This window comes from Stigmatopora nigra, chromosome 4 (assembly GCF_051989575.1).
Source record: "Stigmatopora nigra isolate UIUO_SnigA chromosome 4, RoL_Snig_1.1, whole genome shotgun sequence".
In the NCBI taxonomy this organism is placed as follows: Eukaryota; Metazoa; Chordata; class Actinopteri; order Syngnathiformes; family Syngnathidae; genus Stigmatopora; species Stigmatopora nigra.
The window spans coordinates 1,602,231-1,618,387 of NC_135511.1; the positions used below are offsets into that span (position 1 = coordinate 1,602,231).

Genomic DNA, 16,157 nt, shown 5'->3' on the forward strand with positions numbered 1-16,157 from the left:
CCAGGAGCTTACCTGTGTAGTGTTGGTTTGTGTCACAGAGTATGGAGGCAGTATCGTCATAGACCTCGTTGGTCTCTTGTTGAGCGGTTTTATCCGGCCCCTCTGTACGCCCCCCGACAGAGGTCCGCTGATAGCAGCTAGCATTAGGTGCATGCAGCTCAAGTGAGGTGTCGGCGCCCGTGTAGACAGGAGGCGGTGGCACAGGCGGCAGAGAGTCTCGCAGCACTGTGTACTCATATGTGATGTATGGACTGCGACCATTCAGACTCAATACCTGAAAGAATATTTCGGAGCTTCAAACCATCCATTTTTGACATTGGGTATTCTGGTTAGGGACATGTGTTGTTGCAGTCTATATAAGCCGACTGTATGAAAAGAGAATTACACCCTGTATTGGACACCAGTCAGTTAAAAGGCCCACACAAAGACAGACAACCATTCCCACTAAATGTTGGCCTCTGATTAACAAGGTGACAAAAACACCTTAAATTTTCAACAATGTAAAGAAACCAGGACGTCCCGGCAGATGAGTGGTTAGCGCATTGCCCTCACAGTGGTCAGTCCTGGGTGCAAATCCAGGTCTTTCCACCTGTGTGGAGTTTGCATGTTCTCCTCGGCCTTTGTGGGGTTTCTCCCAATACTCAAGTTTCCTCCAACATGTCAAAGACATGCATGGTAGGCTGACTGGACACTCTAAATTGCCCCTACGCGTTAGTGTGAGTGGCTGCTGGTGATACTAGTCTGTTTAGGAGAAACTGATTGATTTGGCTACAGAATTGGTTCAAGGAACGGGGGAGCCGGTGAGTGCCATGGACATTTGGGGCTCTCTGCAGGGAATTAGGCTATCTGCTAACTGGGAGAACGATGTCAATTAGTCACCATTTGTCTTGGCGATGAAGAGGGAGCCAATGCAAGTCAGCAATGGCACGAAGAAGATGGAATAGAATGGTTGTGCTTCTTACTGTTGCTTGCCAAGGCACCAGATTTTATATAAAAATTATGATATATATCCCAGTGGGATTGAGAAAAACGCATTACTTAGATCAATGACGGTGAAGTATTTCTGTTCTGTGTCGGTTTCAGTTCGTTCAGCAGCGTGTAGAGGTCTGGGACGTTGGGAGCACGGGATTTCGCTGCTTCATTGACTCGGCGTAAATCTTGGACCATCCTCCATCCTACCCCTGGTTTCTTTACGGGGAAGATTGGTGTGTTGCATTCTGCACGATCACTTTCAATGTGTATGCCTGCATCAAGCATTTCCTGGATCACTGGGCGAATCCGAGTCCCTTGGATGCTTCCAGGCATTCGGCCTCGGTCCAGGGTCGGTAGACCAATAGGGAGGGTGATTGTTGTTTTTCCCCCCACATTTGATTTGCCACAGCTATCATTGGGAAGGTCTTGACATTTCTTTTTTCTGTCACCATCGTTTGTATTGGGGACTGTGGAGCTCCTCTTCCGTTTCAATATTCTCCAGAGTTTTGATGTCGGTAGGAGTTGCCGGATCTGGTGTGGCCTGGTGACAAAATGGTGTCGACAGTGCGCAGGGCGGAGGTATCATATTCGAGGGGGCGTTCCAATCCTTTGAGGGAATGGTAGATGGGACCGGTGGGTGGCGCCGCTGGAGGAAGACAGTTGGGTAATCTTTCAGCAGCTTGGGCGTTTTCTGGTTGTGTCGGTCTCTGATGAATGTTGGTTTCCTCTTCCGCACTGATTTTCATGGTAGTGATGAGACCGTGTTTTCGCTCGTTCTTCTTTTTCTTCTTTTTTTTGATGTTGTGTAGACTATTCTTTCCATATTTTCAACACCAACAACTGTTTCTCAACTTCCTCACTTTTCTTTCCTTTTCTCTCCCTTTCCTTTAACATTTCCCTTTCTAAGCTCATCAAACCTTCCATATCCTTCAAATTGGGACATAAACCCTGTTTCTTCACCCATCTTGGCAGACACAGGCAACTCCCCATACAATGCATTTGCATATATTTCCCATCTGGTAACTCTCCGGTTTTCATTTTGCAGTCTGACAATAAACCCACCCCTTTTGTTGCTTTCTGACCCATTTTAATCACTTACTTAATAGTTTAAACAACAATTATTTTCTAAACTACCCAAAATTGATCTCTACTTTGTGATTCACCCAATATCTCTGAATACACCAAGACCAAAAGTCCCTGACTTTGTCTTAGGAGAGTCCCTGACTCTATTAACAGACTATAAGTCCCTGACTTATTCTTGTTCTACTTACGTTGGTCCCGGACCAAAAACTATTATCTTCAACGCAAGTTGGTCCCAGCCCGCAAACTGTTAATACTACCACAGTGATAATACTTCAAATTATCACACTTCACGGAGACAGAAATCGAAGGGTGAACTCACGATCTTTCTCATTCCGAACCTGCCCTACTTCGGGGGACCCGTCACCAGATCACCGGAGCAGCGAGAGAACAGCCGTCCGGTTGATCCTTTCAATGGAGGACGATTTTGTCGTGCTCCGTCGTCGCTCCGGCAACTGTTGGCTGTCTGGTCTCGGGTTTTCGGCACCAAAGTATGATAGATCTGAAATACAACTTTAGGAGCAGGTTAAGAAAGAGTGAGATCAATTTAATAGGGAAAAGTTTTATTACCAAACTGCAAAGTGGGGAGTGAGAGCTCTAACAGTGGAGTCCTGTTCAGTGCGATGTTCAAGCAACTCTAGTCGAATGACCAGTGAGTGTGTCTTAAATACAGGCAAAACTGACAGTTGTCACCAGGACTTTGAACAGATACGTGTCAGCCATTTGCAGGGCAAAAAGCAATTGATCAGTGTCGGACAGTTGAGTATTTGTGCTGACATGTCAACCCAATCACAAGACTAAGATTGATTATTCAGTCAGACAGTTGGGTGTTTATGCTGACATGTCAGCCATAAGGATGACTACGATGCTGTTATACTTACAAAAACTGATGCAATATGAACAAGCAATTGCAAAGATACTTAGTCTTATCTTACACAGATGGAAGAGGATAGTCCAAGGTGGGAGAGTTTGTCAGCTAGAATGCCTGGTATTATACTGATGAAGGCTGAGGTATGGTCAATGAAAAGCCTCCTCACGTAGTTCCAATGGTTCTCCAGGTGGCTCAGTGCTGTTTGTAGAGCTACGTCAATGGTGTCCTCAGTGGACCTGTTCACTCTATAAGCAAACTGGTGAGGGTTAACTGGGGGAGGGATCGGATACCTGATGTGGCCAGTGACCAACTTTTCAAAGCACTTCATTATCACAGGCGTAAGTGCAACAGGCCTTTAATAATTCAGGCTGTCAACCGTTGACTTTTTGGGCACAGGGATAATAGTGGCAGATTTCCGGCAGGATGGGATGTTGGACTGTTGAAGGGAACAATCTTTGTGAAAACACCAGTCAGCTGGTCAGCAAAGGCTTTGAGAACCTTCCAGGTATTCTGTCAGGGCCAGCAGCCTTCCTGGTGTTCAGAGTCCGCAGTACCTGTCTCACTTCATGTTCATGAAGCTTGAGTGTATTGCCGCAGGGTGGTGGTGGATGTGTTGAGACTGGGTCTGATTTGTCAGTTTAAAAGCGGGCAAAGAAACGTTTCAATCCCTCTGCTAGTGAAGCATCTGTATTACCAGACACATTATTGTCAATGTAATTGGTAACGTGTTGTATTCTCTGCCACATCTTCTTTGGGTTATTTTCTGTGAAGTGCTCCTCAATTTTGCTTGCATACGCTGCTTTGACCTTATTAATGCCTCTCTTCAGGTATGCTCTGGCAGTGCTGGATGTACCTTGTCCCCTGACCTGAAGGCGGTGTTATAGCATTTGATGAGTGCCTGCGTCTCAGTGGTTATCCAGTGTTACGACTCCCCCTGGGGTATGATATACCAGGGAGTCGCAACTATCACAGCAGACAGGTTCGGTCAAAGATGAGTTCGGACACACATTGCAAGTAGCCTTCAGTTATTTTTATTTACAATAAAGTCAATAAAACAGACTACGGGATAACATAGGGAAGCACGAGATATTAAAGTGGCACCCTCAAATAAACACGGTAAAAAAAAACCCTCCCAGACAGGTGTTCAAATGAACACCCACAAAATACAGGAAATAAGACCGAAGGATGCCACTGTTAAACTGATGTAATATAATCTAGACAGGGGAATAACTGTGTCTAAATGCACAAACTATATGTATACCCATGGGTGTCTAAACTTATCTCAAGTCCCCCCTATGCAACCCAAAATCATTAACAACACATACAAAATATAACAGGGAGTAACATACTCACAAGCCTGCAACTCAGCAAGGCATCAAGGCATCAATGGCAAGGGCATGGGCAAGGGCAAAGGCATGGGCGAACTGACAACTGAAAAGGCTTTAAATAAGGGCAGGAGGGATGATTGGGGAATTAATTACAGCCGTGTTGGCCTGGGCAGGGCTCTGTCACAGGGGTGGAGCCAGAGCTGCAGCCAGAAACGAGACGAGGAAGTGGTCGGTCCGGTGGGCGTCCGCGCCAGCCGATGACAAGGCATGGCCGGTCTGGCGGGCGTCCGCGCCGGCCGGTGATGAGCTGTGGCCGATCTGGCGGGCGTCCACGCCAGCCGAGGAAAAGGCGTGGCCGGTCTGGCGGGCGTCCGCGCCGGCCGGTAATGAGCTGTGGCCGATCTGGCGGGCGTCCACGCCAGCCAGAAATGAGACGAGGAAGTGGTTGGTCCGGCGGGCGTCCGCGCCAGCCGGTGACAAGGCGTAGCCGGTCTGGCGGGCGTCCGTGCCGGCCGATGATGAGCCGTGGCCGATCTGGCGGGCATCCGCGCTGGTCCTTTAAGTCTTGGCCAAGCCCCCTTCCTTTAGGAGACACTAGAATTTTAGAACGGTCAGGCACCTTACCCTGGTTGTTCGGAGGGTCGCCAACTCCCTCGTCCAGGGGTGCCAGAGCTTTGCCGCTCTTGCAGTCACCGGCACCATCATCCAGGGGCGCCGGAGCATTGCTACCACTTCTGGGCGGGCAGTCGCTGGCCGTCGTTTTCCTTTTCAAGCCACTCTTGCTCCAATTTTTCCCTTTCTAAATTGTCCTGCTCCAAAATATTTTCTCTTTCAATCAGTTCTTTTTCTTTTCGCTCTGCTTCCAAGGCCTTTTCTCTTTCTAGTCGATCTTGCTCTAAGGCCTTTTCTCTTTCTAGTCGATCTTGCTCCAAGGCTTTTTCTTTCTCTTGCCTCTTAAATTCCAAAACTCTTTCTTTCTCAAGCCGTTCTTGCTCAAGACGTGCTTTCTCTAGACGTGCTTTCTCTAGACGTGCTTTCTCTAGACGTGCTTTCTCTAGACGTGCTTTCTCTAGACGTGCTTTCTCTAGACGTGCTTTCTCTAGACGTGCTTTCTCTAGACGTGCTTTCTCTAGACGTGCTTTCTCTAGACGTGCTTTCTCTAGACGTGCTTTCTCTAGACGTGCTTTCTCTAGACGTGCTTTCTCTAGACGTGCTTTCTCTAGACGTGCTTTCTCTAGACGTGCTTTCTCTAGACGTGCTTTCTCTAGACGTGCTTTCTCTAGACGTGCTTTCTCTAGACGTGCTTTCTCTAGACGTGCTTTCTCTAGACGTGCTTTCTCTAGACGTGCTTTCTCTAGACGTGCTTTCTCTAGACGTGCTTTCTCTAGACGTGCTTTCTCTAGACGTGCTTTCTCTAGACGTGCTTTCTCTAGACGTGCTTTCTCTAGACGTGCTTTCTCTAGACGTGCTTTCTCTAGACGTGCTTTCTCTAGACGTGCTTTCTCTAGACGTGCTTTCTCTAGACGTGCTTTCTCTAGACGTGCTTTCTCTAGACGTGCTTTCTCTAGACGTGCTTTCTCTAGACGTGCTTTCTCTAGACGTGCTTTCTCTAGACGTGCTTTCTCTAGACGTGCTTTCTCTAGACGTGCTTTCTCTAGACGTGCTTTCTCTAGACGTGCTTTCTCTAGACGTGCTTTCTCTAGACGTGCTTTCTCTAGACGTGCTTTCTCTAGACGTGCTTTCTCTAGACGTGCTTTCTCTAGACGTGCTTTCTCTAGACGTGCTTTCTCTAGACGTGCTTTCTCTAGACGTGCTTTCTCTAGACGTGCTTTCTCTAGACGTGCTTTCTCTAGACGTGCTTTCTCTAGACGTGCTTTCTCTAGACGTGCTTTCTCTAGACGTGCTTTCTCTAGACGTGCTTTCTCTAGACGTGCTTTCTCTAGACGTGCTTTCTCTAGACGTGCTTTCTCTAGACGTGCTTTCTCTAGACGTGCTTTCTCTAGACGTGCTTTCTCTAGACGTGCTTTCTCTAGACGTGCTTTCTCTAGACGTGCTTTCTCTAGACGTGCTTTCTCTAGACGTGCTTTCTCTAGACGTGCTTTCTCTAGACGTGCTTTCTCTAGACGTGCTTTCTCTAGACGTGCTTTCTCTAGACGTGCTTTCTCTAGACGTGCTTTCTCTAGACGTGCTTTCTCTAGACGTGCTTTCTCTAGACGTGCTTTCTCTAGACGTGCTTTCTCTAGACGTGCTTTCTCTAGACGTGCTTTCTCTAGACGTGCTTTCTCTAGACGTGCTTTCTCTAGACGTGCTTTCTCTAGACGTGCTTTCTCTAGACGTGCTTTCTCTAGACGTGCTTTCTCTAGACGTGCTTTCTCTAGACATGCTTTCTCTAGACATGCTTTCTCTAGACATGCTTTCTCTAGACATGCTTTCTCTAGACATGCTTTCTCTAGACATGCTTTCTCTAGACATGCTTTCTCTAGACATGCTTTCTCTAGACATGCTTTCTCTAGACATGCTTTCTCTAGACATGCTTTCTCTAGACATGCTTTCTCTAGACATGCTTTCTCTAGACATGCTTTCTCTAGACATGCTTTCTCTAGACATGCTTTCTCTAGACATGCTTTCTCTAGACATGCTTTCTCTAGACATGCTTTCTCTAGACATGCTTTCTCTAGACATGCTTTCTCTAGACATGCTTTCTCTAGACATGCTTTCTCTAGACATGCTTTCTCTAGACATGCTTTCTCTAGACATGCTTTCTCTAGACATGCTTTCTCTAGACATGCTTTCTCTAGACATGCTTTCTCTAGACATGCTTTCTCTAGACATGCTTTCCCTAGACATGCTTTCCCTAGACATGCTTTCCCTAGACATGCTTTCCCTAGACATGCTTTCCCTAGACATGCTTTCCTTAGACATGCTTTCCCTAGACATGCTTTCCCTAGACATGCTTTCCCTAGACATGCTTTCCCTAGACATGCTTTCCCTAGACATGCTTTCCCTAGACATGCTTTCCCTAGACATGCTTTCCCTAGACATGCTTTCCCTAGACATGCTTTCCCTAGACATGCTTTCCCTAGACATGCTTTCCCTAGACATGCTTTCCCTAGACATGCTTTCTCTAGACATGCTTTCTCTAGACATGCTTTCTCTAGACATGCTTTCTCTAGACATGCTTTCTCTAGACATGCTTTCTCTAGACATGCTTTCTCTAGACATGCTTTCTCTAGACATGCTTTCTCTAGACGTGCAAGCTCCAAAGCTTTTTCTCTCTCTTGCCTCTTAAATTCCAAAACTCTTTCTTTCTCAAGCCGTTCTTGCTCAAGACGTGCTTTCTCTAGACGTGCAAAGTCCAAAGCTTTTTCTTTTGCAAGCCATTCTTGAGCTACACGTGCTTTCTCTACACGCTCAAGCTCCAAAGCTTTTTCTTTCTCATGGCCAAACTCAGCCACGGCCTGTCCAGGCTTTAATTTGTGATTTCTGAACTTTTGGCGGTACGCCTCAGGTACCAGTTCGTAAACGCGCAACACTGCTGCTTTTACCTTATCATATATCAACCCGTCTTCTATCGACAGTGTACTCAAAGCTTCAAGGCCTTTCCCTGACAGTTTACTTTGTAAGACTAGAGCCCAGCCATCTTCTGGCCATTTATGGGACAGTGCTATCCGTTCAAACGCACTAAACCACGCCTCGACGTCCGTCTCACGGAACGGCGGTACAAGCGGAAGGCTTTCACTAACTTTAAACCCCCTACTTTCTACCATATTAAAACTCTTTGAGAGTTCAATGTCCAGTCTTTTTAGTTCAAACTCCATTTTCTTGAGGGCCAGCTGATGAGCATACTCCCTATCCCTAGCCTCATATTGCATACGTAATATCTTTAGAGCAATGGGGGCATTTTCCCCAATAGATACAGCACCATATCCCTCTGGTTTTCCTTTTAAACAAGCCCTGGGATTTATAACTAGAGCCTTTACATTCAAGGTGACACCATCCCTGCCTACCTCATCTTTCTCCATCCTGCCTGATTCCTCAGAATCGGCCAGAGACTGAGAGGAAACACCCGCAGATGCTCCTCCTGTGGCTTCTAAGTACTGCGCTGCTATTAATATATGGATAACCTCCTGCTTCAATTCAGCTAGCCTGGTAGTCCTGGACAGAGTGAACCCTAGATGAGCGGCAAGACCTAACAGATCTCTCCTCTTACATTGGTCAACCTGATCTACAGTGCCAAGTTAAAAAAAGGAACTCTTCCGCATCAAAGTCCATCCTGCTAGTTACAGCACTACACTAGACTGAATGATAGCTATTAACTGTGCCTACCTCAACTCTGCTTGCCCAGCCTTCACCGGCCTACTGCACATGCAGTCCGTACCACCAATGACCAAACTGCTGCTGTGATAACAGATCTTAATGATATCCCGGACGAGCCCCCACTTGTTACGACTCCCCCTGGGGTATGATATACCAGGGAGTCGCAACTATCACAGCAGACAGGTTCGGTCAAAGATGAGTTCGGACACACATTGCAAGTAGCCTTCAGTTATTTTTATTTACAATAAAGTCAATAAAACAGACTACGGGATAACATAGGGAAGCACGAGATATTAAAGTGGCACCCTCAAATAAACACGGTAAAAAAAAAACTCCCAGACAGGTGTTCAAATGAACACCCACAAAATACAGGAAATAAGACCGAAGGATGCCACTGTTAAACTGATGTAATATAATCTAGACAGGGGAATAACTGTGTCTAAATGCACAAACTATATGTATACCCATGGGTGTCTACACTTATCTCAAGTCCCCCCTATGCAACCCAAAATCATTAACAACACATACAAAATATAACAGGGAGTAACATACTCACAAGCCTGCAACTCAGCAAGGCATCAAGGCATCAATGGCAAGGGCAATGGCAAGGGCAATGGCAAGGGCAATGGCAAGGGCAATGGCAAGGGCAATGGCAAGGGCAATGGCAAGGGCAATGGCAAGGGCAATGGCAAGGGCAATGGCAAGGGCAATGGCAAGGGCAATGGCAAGGGCAATGGCAAGGGCAATGGCAAGGGCAATGGCAAGGGCAATGGCAAGGGCAATGGCAAGGGCAATGGCAAGGGCAATGGCAAGGGCAATGGCAAGGGCAATGGCAAGGGCAATGGCAAGGGCAATGGCAAGGGCAATGGCAAGGGCAATGGCAAGGGCAATGGCAAGGGCAATGGCAAGGGCAATGGCAAGGGCAATGGCAAGGGCAAGGGCAAAGGCAAGGGCAAAGGCAAGGGGCGAACTGACAACTGAAAAGGCTTTAAATAAGGGGAGGAGGGATGATTGGGGAATTAATTACAGCCGTGTTGGCCTGGGCAGGGCTCTGTCACAGGGGTGGAGCCAGAGCTGCAGATAAGCACACACCTCCTACATAGTGTGTGTCCAGGCTGCCAGCCGTAACATCCAGGGTTTTTGGTTAAGAAAAATCATGGTCTAGAGCAGTGGTTTTCAAAGTGGGCGGTACCGCCCCCCGGGGGGTGGTGTGAACTTTCAGGGGGGCGCTGACGAATAAACAGGCGAATGGGGGGCGTTGAAATAGTGAAGGGGGCGATGGAGCAATTACAGTAAAATGTGACGTTGGTGTTTGTAGAAAGACCGGAAAAATTGATTGTCTGTAATAAAAAGTCGACAAAAAACAAGCTTTATTGAAACAAGAAACGTTGTCTGCTCGAGCGCTCACGAGCAGCGCGCATATACCGTATATCACTAATTGTCGCGAGTTTATCGTCGATGCAGGCGACTGGGGAAACCACCACCATCCAGTCAGCCGCAGAGGAGCACACAATAGCGCGCCGGCAACGCTTAACCACAGACGTATGCGCACAGCGACCGGCTTAATGCATCAGCTATCAATTTTTATGATTCGAGGTGAACTGCGCATTGGTCTATTAAAAGAAACGAAATTAGCGAATAATATCTGAGGCGCCTGTCTTCTATTTATTTAAGCTTCGTTCGTTGGAAAGGGGTAAAGAGGGGGGCGTTGGCATTTTGGCCCGGCGGTGAAGGGGGCGGTGGCCAAAAAAGTTTGAAAATCACTGGTCTAGAGTTTTATCTCCTCTGGTGTGACACTTCACATACTGGATAAACTTAGGCAGAACAGTTTATAAACATGCTTCGTTTAAGTCACCGGCGACAATAAAGACTCCATCGGGGTGGTCAAGCTGCTGTTTGTTTACAGTCGCTAGCAGGAGGCTAAGTGCCGTGCAAACGTTGGCATCCAGTGGGATGGAAACAGCCATTACAATGACAATCATTAGTTCTCTAGGTAGATAGAAGGGCCTGCACCGTACCTACTGGTCGGGCTGTACCTGGAATTAATTTCATTTACCCTGTTACAATGACAATAGAATTATCCTCAAACCTTTCGTGAAAGATTTATTTAAAATCTTACTCTCTGTTTCAAGTTATGTAGTAAGAGTACCAAATTGGTAGCTAAAGATTCTCTTGAATCTTGAAATTCAAATTCTAACCAAGTAAACCTAATTTTAAAAGGTGAACTTACACATTATAACGCTAAATTAAAACTTGTCTTGTATCCCCAATATAAAAATAAAACTCTCCTTTGAAACATGAAAAGTTGAGTACCAGGATGTTGACGGGCTGGTCAAGTGGCCCTTTAGCAATGATGTACTCGATGCCTGTCTCATAGACATCCATTGGACGACGGTACTTGAAGATGGAGCCTGCCACATGGAAGTTCTGAGGGCTGTCCAGTTTGTAAGCTCCATTGAAGAAGAAATTCCCCTCCTGGTCGGTCATAGCTGCGAAGAGGAATAATGTTTGACATTTTGCTTGGCTTTATTGAGAGAAAAAAAATATCAATATGGCCAAACGCTGACCGAGCACATCCGCTGCCTTCTTACTCTCGATGACTTGGATGTCCCATGATCCTTCTGGAATTTGTGTGATGAAAACATAGCCTGGAAATCAGAAAGGAGACTACATTTTACGAATTAGATGGTGGCTGTGAGGTCTAGGGAAGGATATGTAAGGAAAATGTGCTTGGCAGTGCAGGGAATTAAAGTGGCACAATGACTGACTAAGGGTTAGAAATTACAAATTAGACTCTTAAACATGGCTTTGGATTCATGGTAGCTCTCCAAACACGGGTAAGATGATGAAACAGAAGCCTAGTATTTCGCAGTACCTAGTGTTTTAAAGTACTTATAGGTTGTTAAAATAGTATTCTATTAGAGATTGTGTGTTTCGGGTGGAAGTGTGGAGGTGGGTGTGGGTGCGTGGGTGTGTATGTGTGCGTGTGTGTGTGTGTGTGTGGGTTCGTGCTTTTCGCCTCTTATGTCCCTCTGTGATTCCCTTCCTCATGTAACAAGTTGCTCGTGGCTTTGTAATCAGCCCAGGTCTTTCTATTTAAACCCTGTGTGTTTGTGAGTTTGCTAATTTTACCTGCTTTGAACCTTGCAGGGCAGGGTCTGAATATGGAGCCGTTAAAGGAGACGGTGTCCCCATGTTCCAAAACAAACTGTGGCACGGATTCCAGGTTTTGATATGTGGTGGCGTGGTGCAAATAACTTATGTGACTCCCTTCAAGGAGCAACAGAAGTGCTTTGGTTTCACTGCTGTTACCAGTATCTGTTTTTCCCTCTACAGTAGAGGACATGGAGACAACAGCGAGAGGGGACGCAGAGTCTGGAGACAGGGAGTGAGCCAATGAACTGAATCAATTCTTTAACAGATTCATTTCTACCCGACTCCACTGACCCCCCGGACAGGATATACCTCTCCCCCCTCCTCCTCCTCTTCCTTCCCTTCTTCCACTGCTCACACGTCACCCCCTCCCCCACCAGTTTCTGCATTACTGTCGACCACGTGATAAGACAGCTTAAGAAGATCAAGGCAAGCAAGGCTACCAGTCCAGGTGCCCTCAGCTCCACACTACTGAGGGTCCGTGCGAATTAGCTTGGCAAAGTGATTCTGCATAATTTCAACTTCAGCCTCAGTCTGCAAACTGTGTGGTCCCAGTTCCAAAGACTGTGACCCCCAGAGAGCCCGACCACTTCAGGCCGGTAGCATTAACCTCTCACCTGATCAAGACAATGGAGAGAATCATCCTGGATCACCTCATCCCCCTGGTGAATGCAGAGCTAATGCCCTTTGCAGTTTGCCTATCGTCCAAGCATTGGAGTGGAAGATGCTAACACCTACCTGATGCGCAGGGCTCTTTTACAGCTGGACAACACAGGAAGCGCGGTGAGAATAATGTTTTTTTTACCTCTCCAATGCAGTTAACACCATTCAGCCAGTACTATTGAGAGGAAAGACGAACGAGGCAGGTATAAAGCATCACCTAGCTGCATGGATCTTCAACTTGCTCACTGACAGAACACACTTTGTGAGACTTCACGACTGAATTTCGGATGTTGTAGCTTGTAGCATGGGGGCCTCACAAGGCACGGTGCTCTCCCCATTCCTCTTCACCCTCTACACGTTGAAATTTATAGACACAATACAGACACTAGCCACCTCCTGAAGTTCTCTGACGACACCGCTATTGTTGGATGAGTGATGTACGGGAACGACTTGGTGTACAAGGGAGTCATCACAGCCTTCGTTGACTGGTGTAGGTGAAACCACCTCTACATCATCACCAGTAAGACAAAGGATGATGTCCATCATGTACGACACTTTCTACCTCCTGTATGAGTTTGTAGAGTCCCTCCGAAGCTCTTTCAGAAAGAGACTGCTGCATCCACTTTGCACGAAGGAGCACTTCCACAGATCCTTCCTATGATAATAACATCATAGGAACCATTCAAAGTGGCTGCTGGTTGCAGTAGCTCCCGAAATCCTCACTCGTATTCTGGGTTTTTACAGCTTTTTTATCCTTTATTTTTACGTTTTATTGTCTCTTAAGACTTTACTTGTTACTTTACTTTATATATTTTATTCCATACTTTAATGTTTTAAAAAATTACTTTCAAGACTCTAAAAGTCAATTTGTGCGAGAGGCAGTCTTTGATCAATTAGTTTAGTTTATCTTTGCAAATTTTGGACATTATGTTTTTGACCCACTCAGCCATGCCTCCGTGTTTTACAAAAATGATCAGCTGTTAGCGCTACGAAACACCTGGATTCCCCCTGGACCTCTCGGTGGAGTTAAAGAAATGTCAGGAGAGAGGGCGACGCTTCAGACCCTGCATTCCATTTATTATTATAGGGAACGTAAGATCTCTCCCCAATAAGATGGAAGAGCTAAAAGCGCTTACCAAACAACAACAACAATATCGGGGAATCTACATTATGTATTCACGGAGATCTGGCTGAATGAACCAGACTCTCTCGTCTCTTAAGATGGCTTTCAGCTGGTGAGGGCAGACAGCGATAGTGAGGAGAGCGGTAGGAAGAAAGGTGGGGCACTGGCTGTTTTTATTAATAGAAGATGGTACAGTCCTGTGCATATTACTGTGAAGGAGCAACTTTGCACTCGACATATTGAGCTAGTAGCTGTTAGCATCAGGCCGTTTTACCTCCCCCGGGAGATCTCGCACGTTATCGTAATAACTGTGCATATACCTCCTTTGGCCGATGCGGCAGTAGCTCGCGAGCTGCTCCACACTACTGTGTCCCAGCTATTGAAGTCACAACCCCAGTCTCTCGATCTTATCTCTGGTGATTTTAACCATGCTCCCCGGGCTTTTACTCTCCCCACCTTCACTCAGTATGTGAAGTTCCACACCGAAAACAAAAAACTCTGAACCTGCTGTATGCCAACACAAAGGAAGCATACAGCTCAATCCCCCTTCTCCCACTGGGCCGCTCAGACCACAACCTGGTCCATCTGAACCCCACCTACATCCCTATGGTGAGGAAAATAAAACCTACCACGAGGATCATACTAAGATGGACCAAGGATACCAGCATGGTACTGAGGGACTGTTTTGAGACCACTGACTGAGAGGTGCTGTGCAATTCACATGTGAAAGACATTGACAGCTTGACCCACTGCATTACAGATTATATTAACTTCTGTGTTGAAAACATTGTACCCTCCAAGAAGGTTGTTTCTCCAACAATAAGCCGTGGGTCACAAGGGATCGAAGGGCCCCCCCCGAACAAAAAGAAGAAGGCTTTTAGGTCTGGGGAGAAAGAGAGTCCGAAAATAGTCTAGAAGGAGCTGAACAGAGAAATAAGGAAGTGAAAGACCATCAACAGGAGGAAGCTAGAGAACCAACTCCAGAGAGGCATCACCAAAGAGGCCTGGAGGAGCTTGAGGACCATTTCAGGCCATGGAGGCAACAGCGAGAGAGACCCGGAGTCTGGAGACAGGGATTGCTCCAATGAACTGAATCAGTTCTTTAACAGATTCAGTCCAGCCTCCCTCCCCTGAAACCCCAGACCAGAAGCAACTATCCCCCTATTTCTCCTCCTCTTCTTCCTCCCCCTCTTCCACCGGTCTCTGCAATACTGTTGATCAAGTGATAAAGCAGCTAAAGAAGAGCAAGGCAAGGAAGGCTACCGGTCCAGACGGCTTCAGCTCCAGACTACTGAGAGAGTCTGCCGATCAGCATGGCAAAGTGATTCTGCATATTTTCTACCTCAGCCTCAGTCTGCAGAACATCCCCACCTTGTGGAAAACTTCCTAGGTGGTCCCGGTTCTAAAGACTGCGAACCCCAGGGAGCCAAACCACTTCAGGCCGGTAGCATTATTCTCTCACATGATCAAGACATTGGAGATAATCAACCTCAATCCCCTCAGCCTGTTATGATCGCACCGCGTTGTCGTGGCGCGAACGTGAATGGATTTGGACCCAGTTGCGGGAAGCAGGAGGGGAAACAAGGCAAGTAGCTTAAAGGCAACATCTTTATTAACTTAGAAGGGATCTTACAAAACAACGAGGACTTGTGAAACGGAAGCAATACCAAACCGGAAACTGGAGAACAAGAGGTATCGAGGAGAAAGGTAGCGTGGCTGCATTGCTATTGAATCCACGCAGTGACATCCAGGAACATGCAGGAATTGTGCAGGAGCTGCAGGAACGATCTGACAATGATAATATAACTATTTTTTTATAAATACAACTCAGGAATTAATCAACAGATTGATTCCAGCTGCTCTGCCTCTAGAGCGGGCCAGAAGGGACAAAACGGGGCGCTCCTGGCAAAACCCCCCGATGAATGCAGAGCTGGACCCCCTGCAGCATGCCTATCGTCCAGGAATGGGTGTGGAACATGCTACCACCTACCTGATGCACAGGTCTCTTTCACACCTGGAGAACACGGGAAGCACGGTGAGAATGATGTTTTTTTTACTTCTCCAGTGTGTTCAACACGATTCCTGTCCTACTTAGAGGGAAACTGGAAGAGGTTGGAGTCAGGAATCACCTTGCCGCATGGATCATTGACCCACTCACTGACAGACCACAGTATGTGAGACTCCAGGACTGTACGTCTGATGTGGTAGCTTGCAGCACAGGGGCCCCACAAGGCACAGTGCCCTCCCCACTCCTCTTCTCCTTCTACACATCAGACTTTAAACATAATAGAGACACCTGTCCACCACCAGAGGTTCTCTGATGACACCGCTATTGTTGGATGAGTGACGGACGGGACCGACCTGGAGTACAGGGGAGTCATCACAGCGTGAGTTAAGATCTACCATAAGCACATATGCATATATATATATATATATATATATATATATATATATATATATATATATATATATATATATATATATATATATATATATATATATATATATATATATATATATATATATATATATATATATATATATATATATATATATATATATATATATATATATATATATATATATATATATATATATATATATATATATATATATATATATATATATATATATATATATATATATATAT

General features: G+C 46.2%; 1 protein-coding gene across 1 annotated transcript in view; it reads right to left on the reverse strand.

Annotated features, from left to right (window-relative positions):
• The window catches only part of LOC144195146 (ADAMTS-like protein 2), a 92,766-nt gene that overhangs the window by 33,786 nt on the left and 42,823 nt on the right, over positions 1–16,157 (reverse strand). Inside the window, exons 8-10 of the mRNA XM_077714563.1 lie at positions 11,136–11,216; positions 10,882–11,057; positions 13–274 (exon numbers count right to left, since the gene is read on the reverse strand). Coding sequence (XP_077570689.1) covers positions 13–274; positions 10,882–11,057; positions 11,136–11,216 — 519 coding nt within the window. The remainder of the gene's footprint in view (positions 1–12; positions 275–10,881; positions 11,058–11,135; positions 11,217–16,157) is intronic.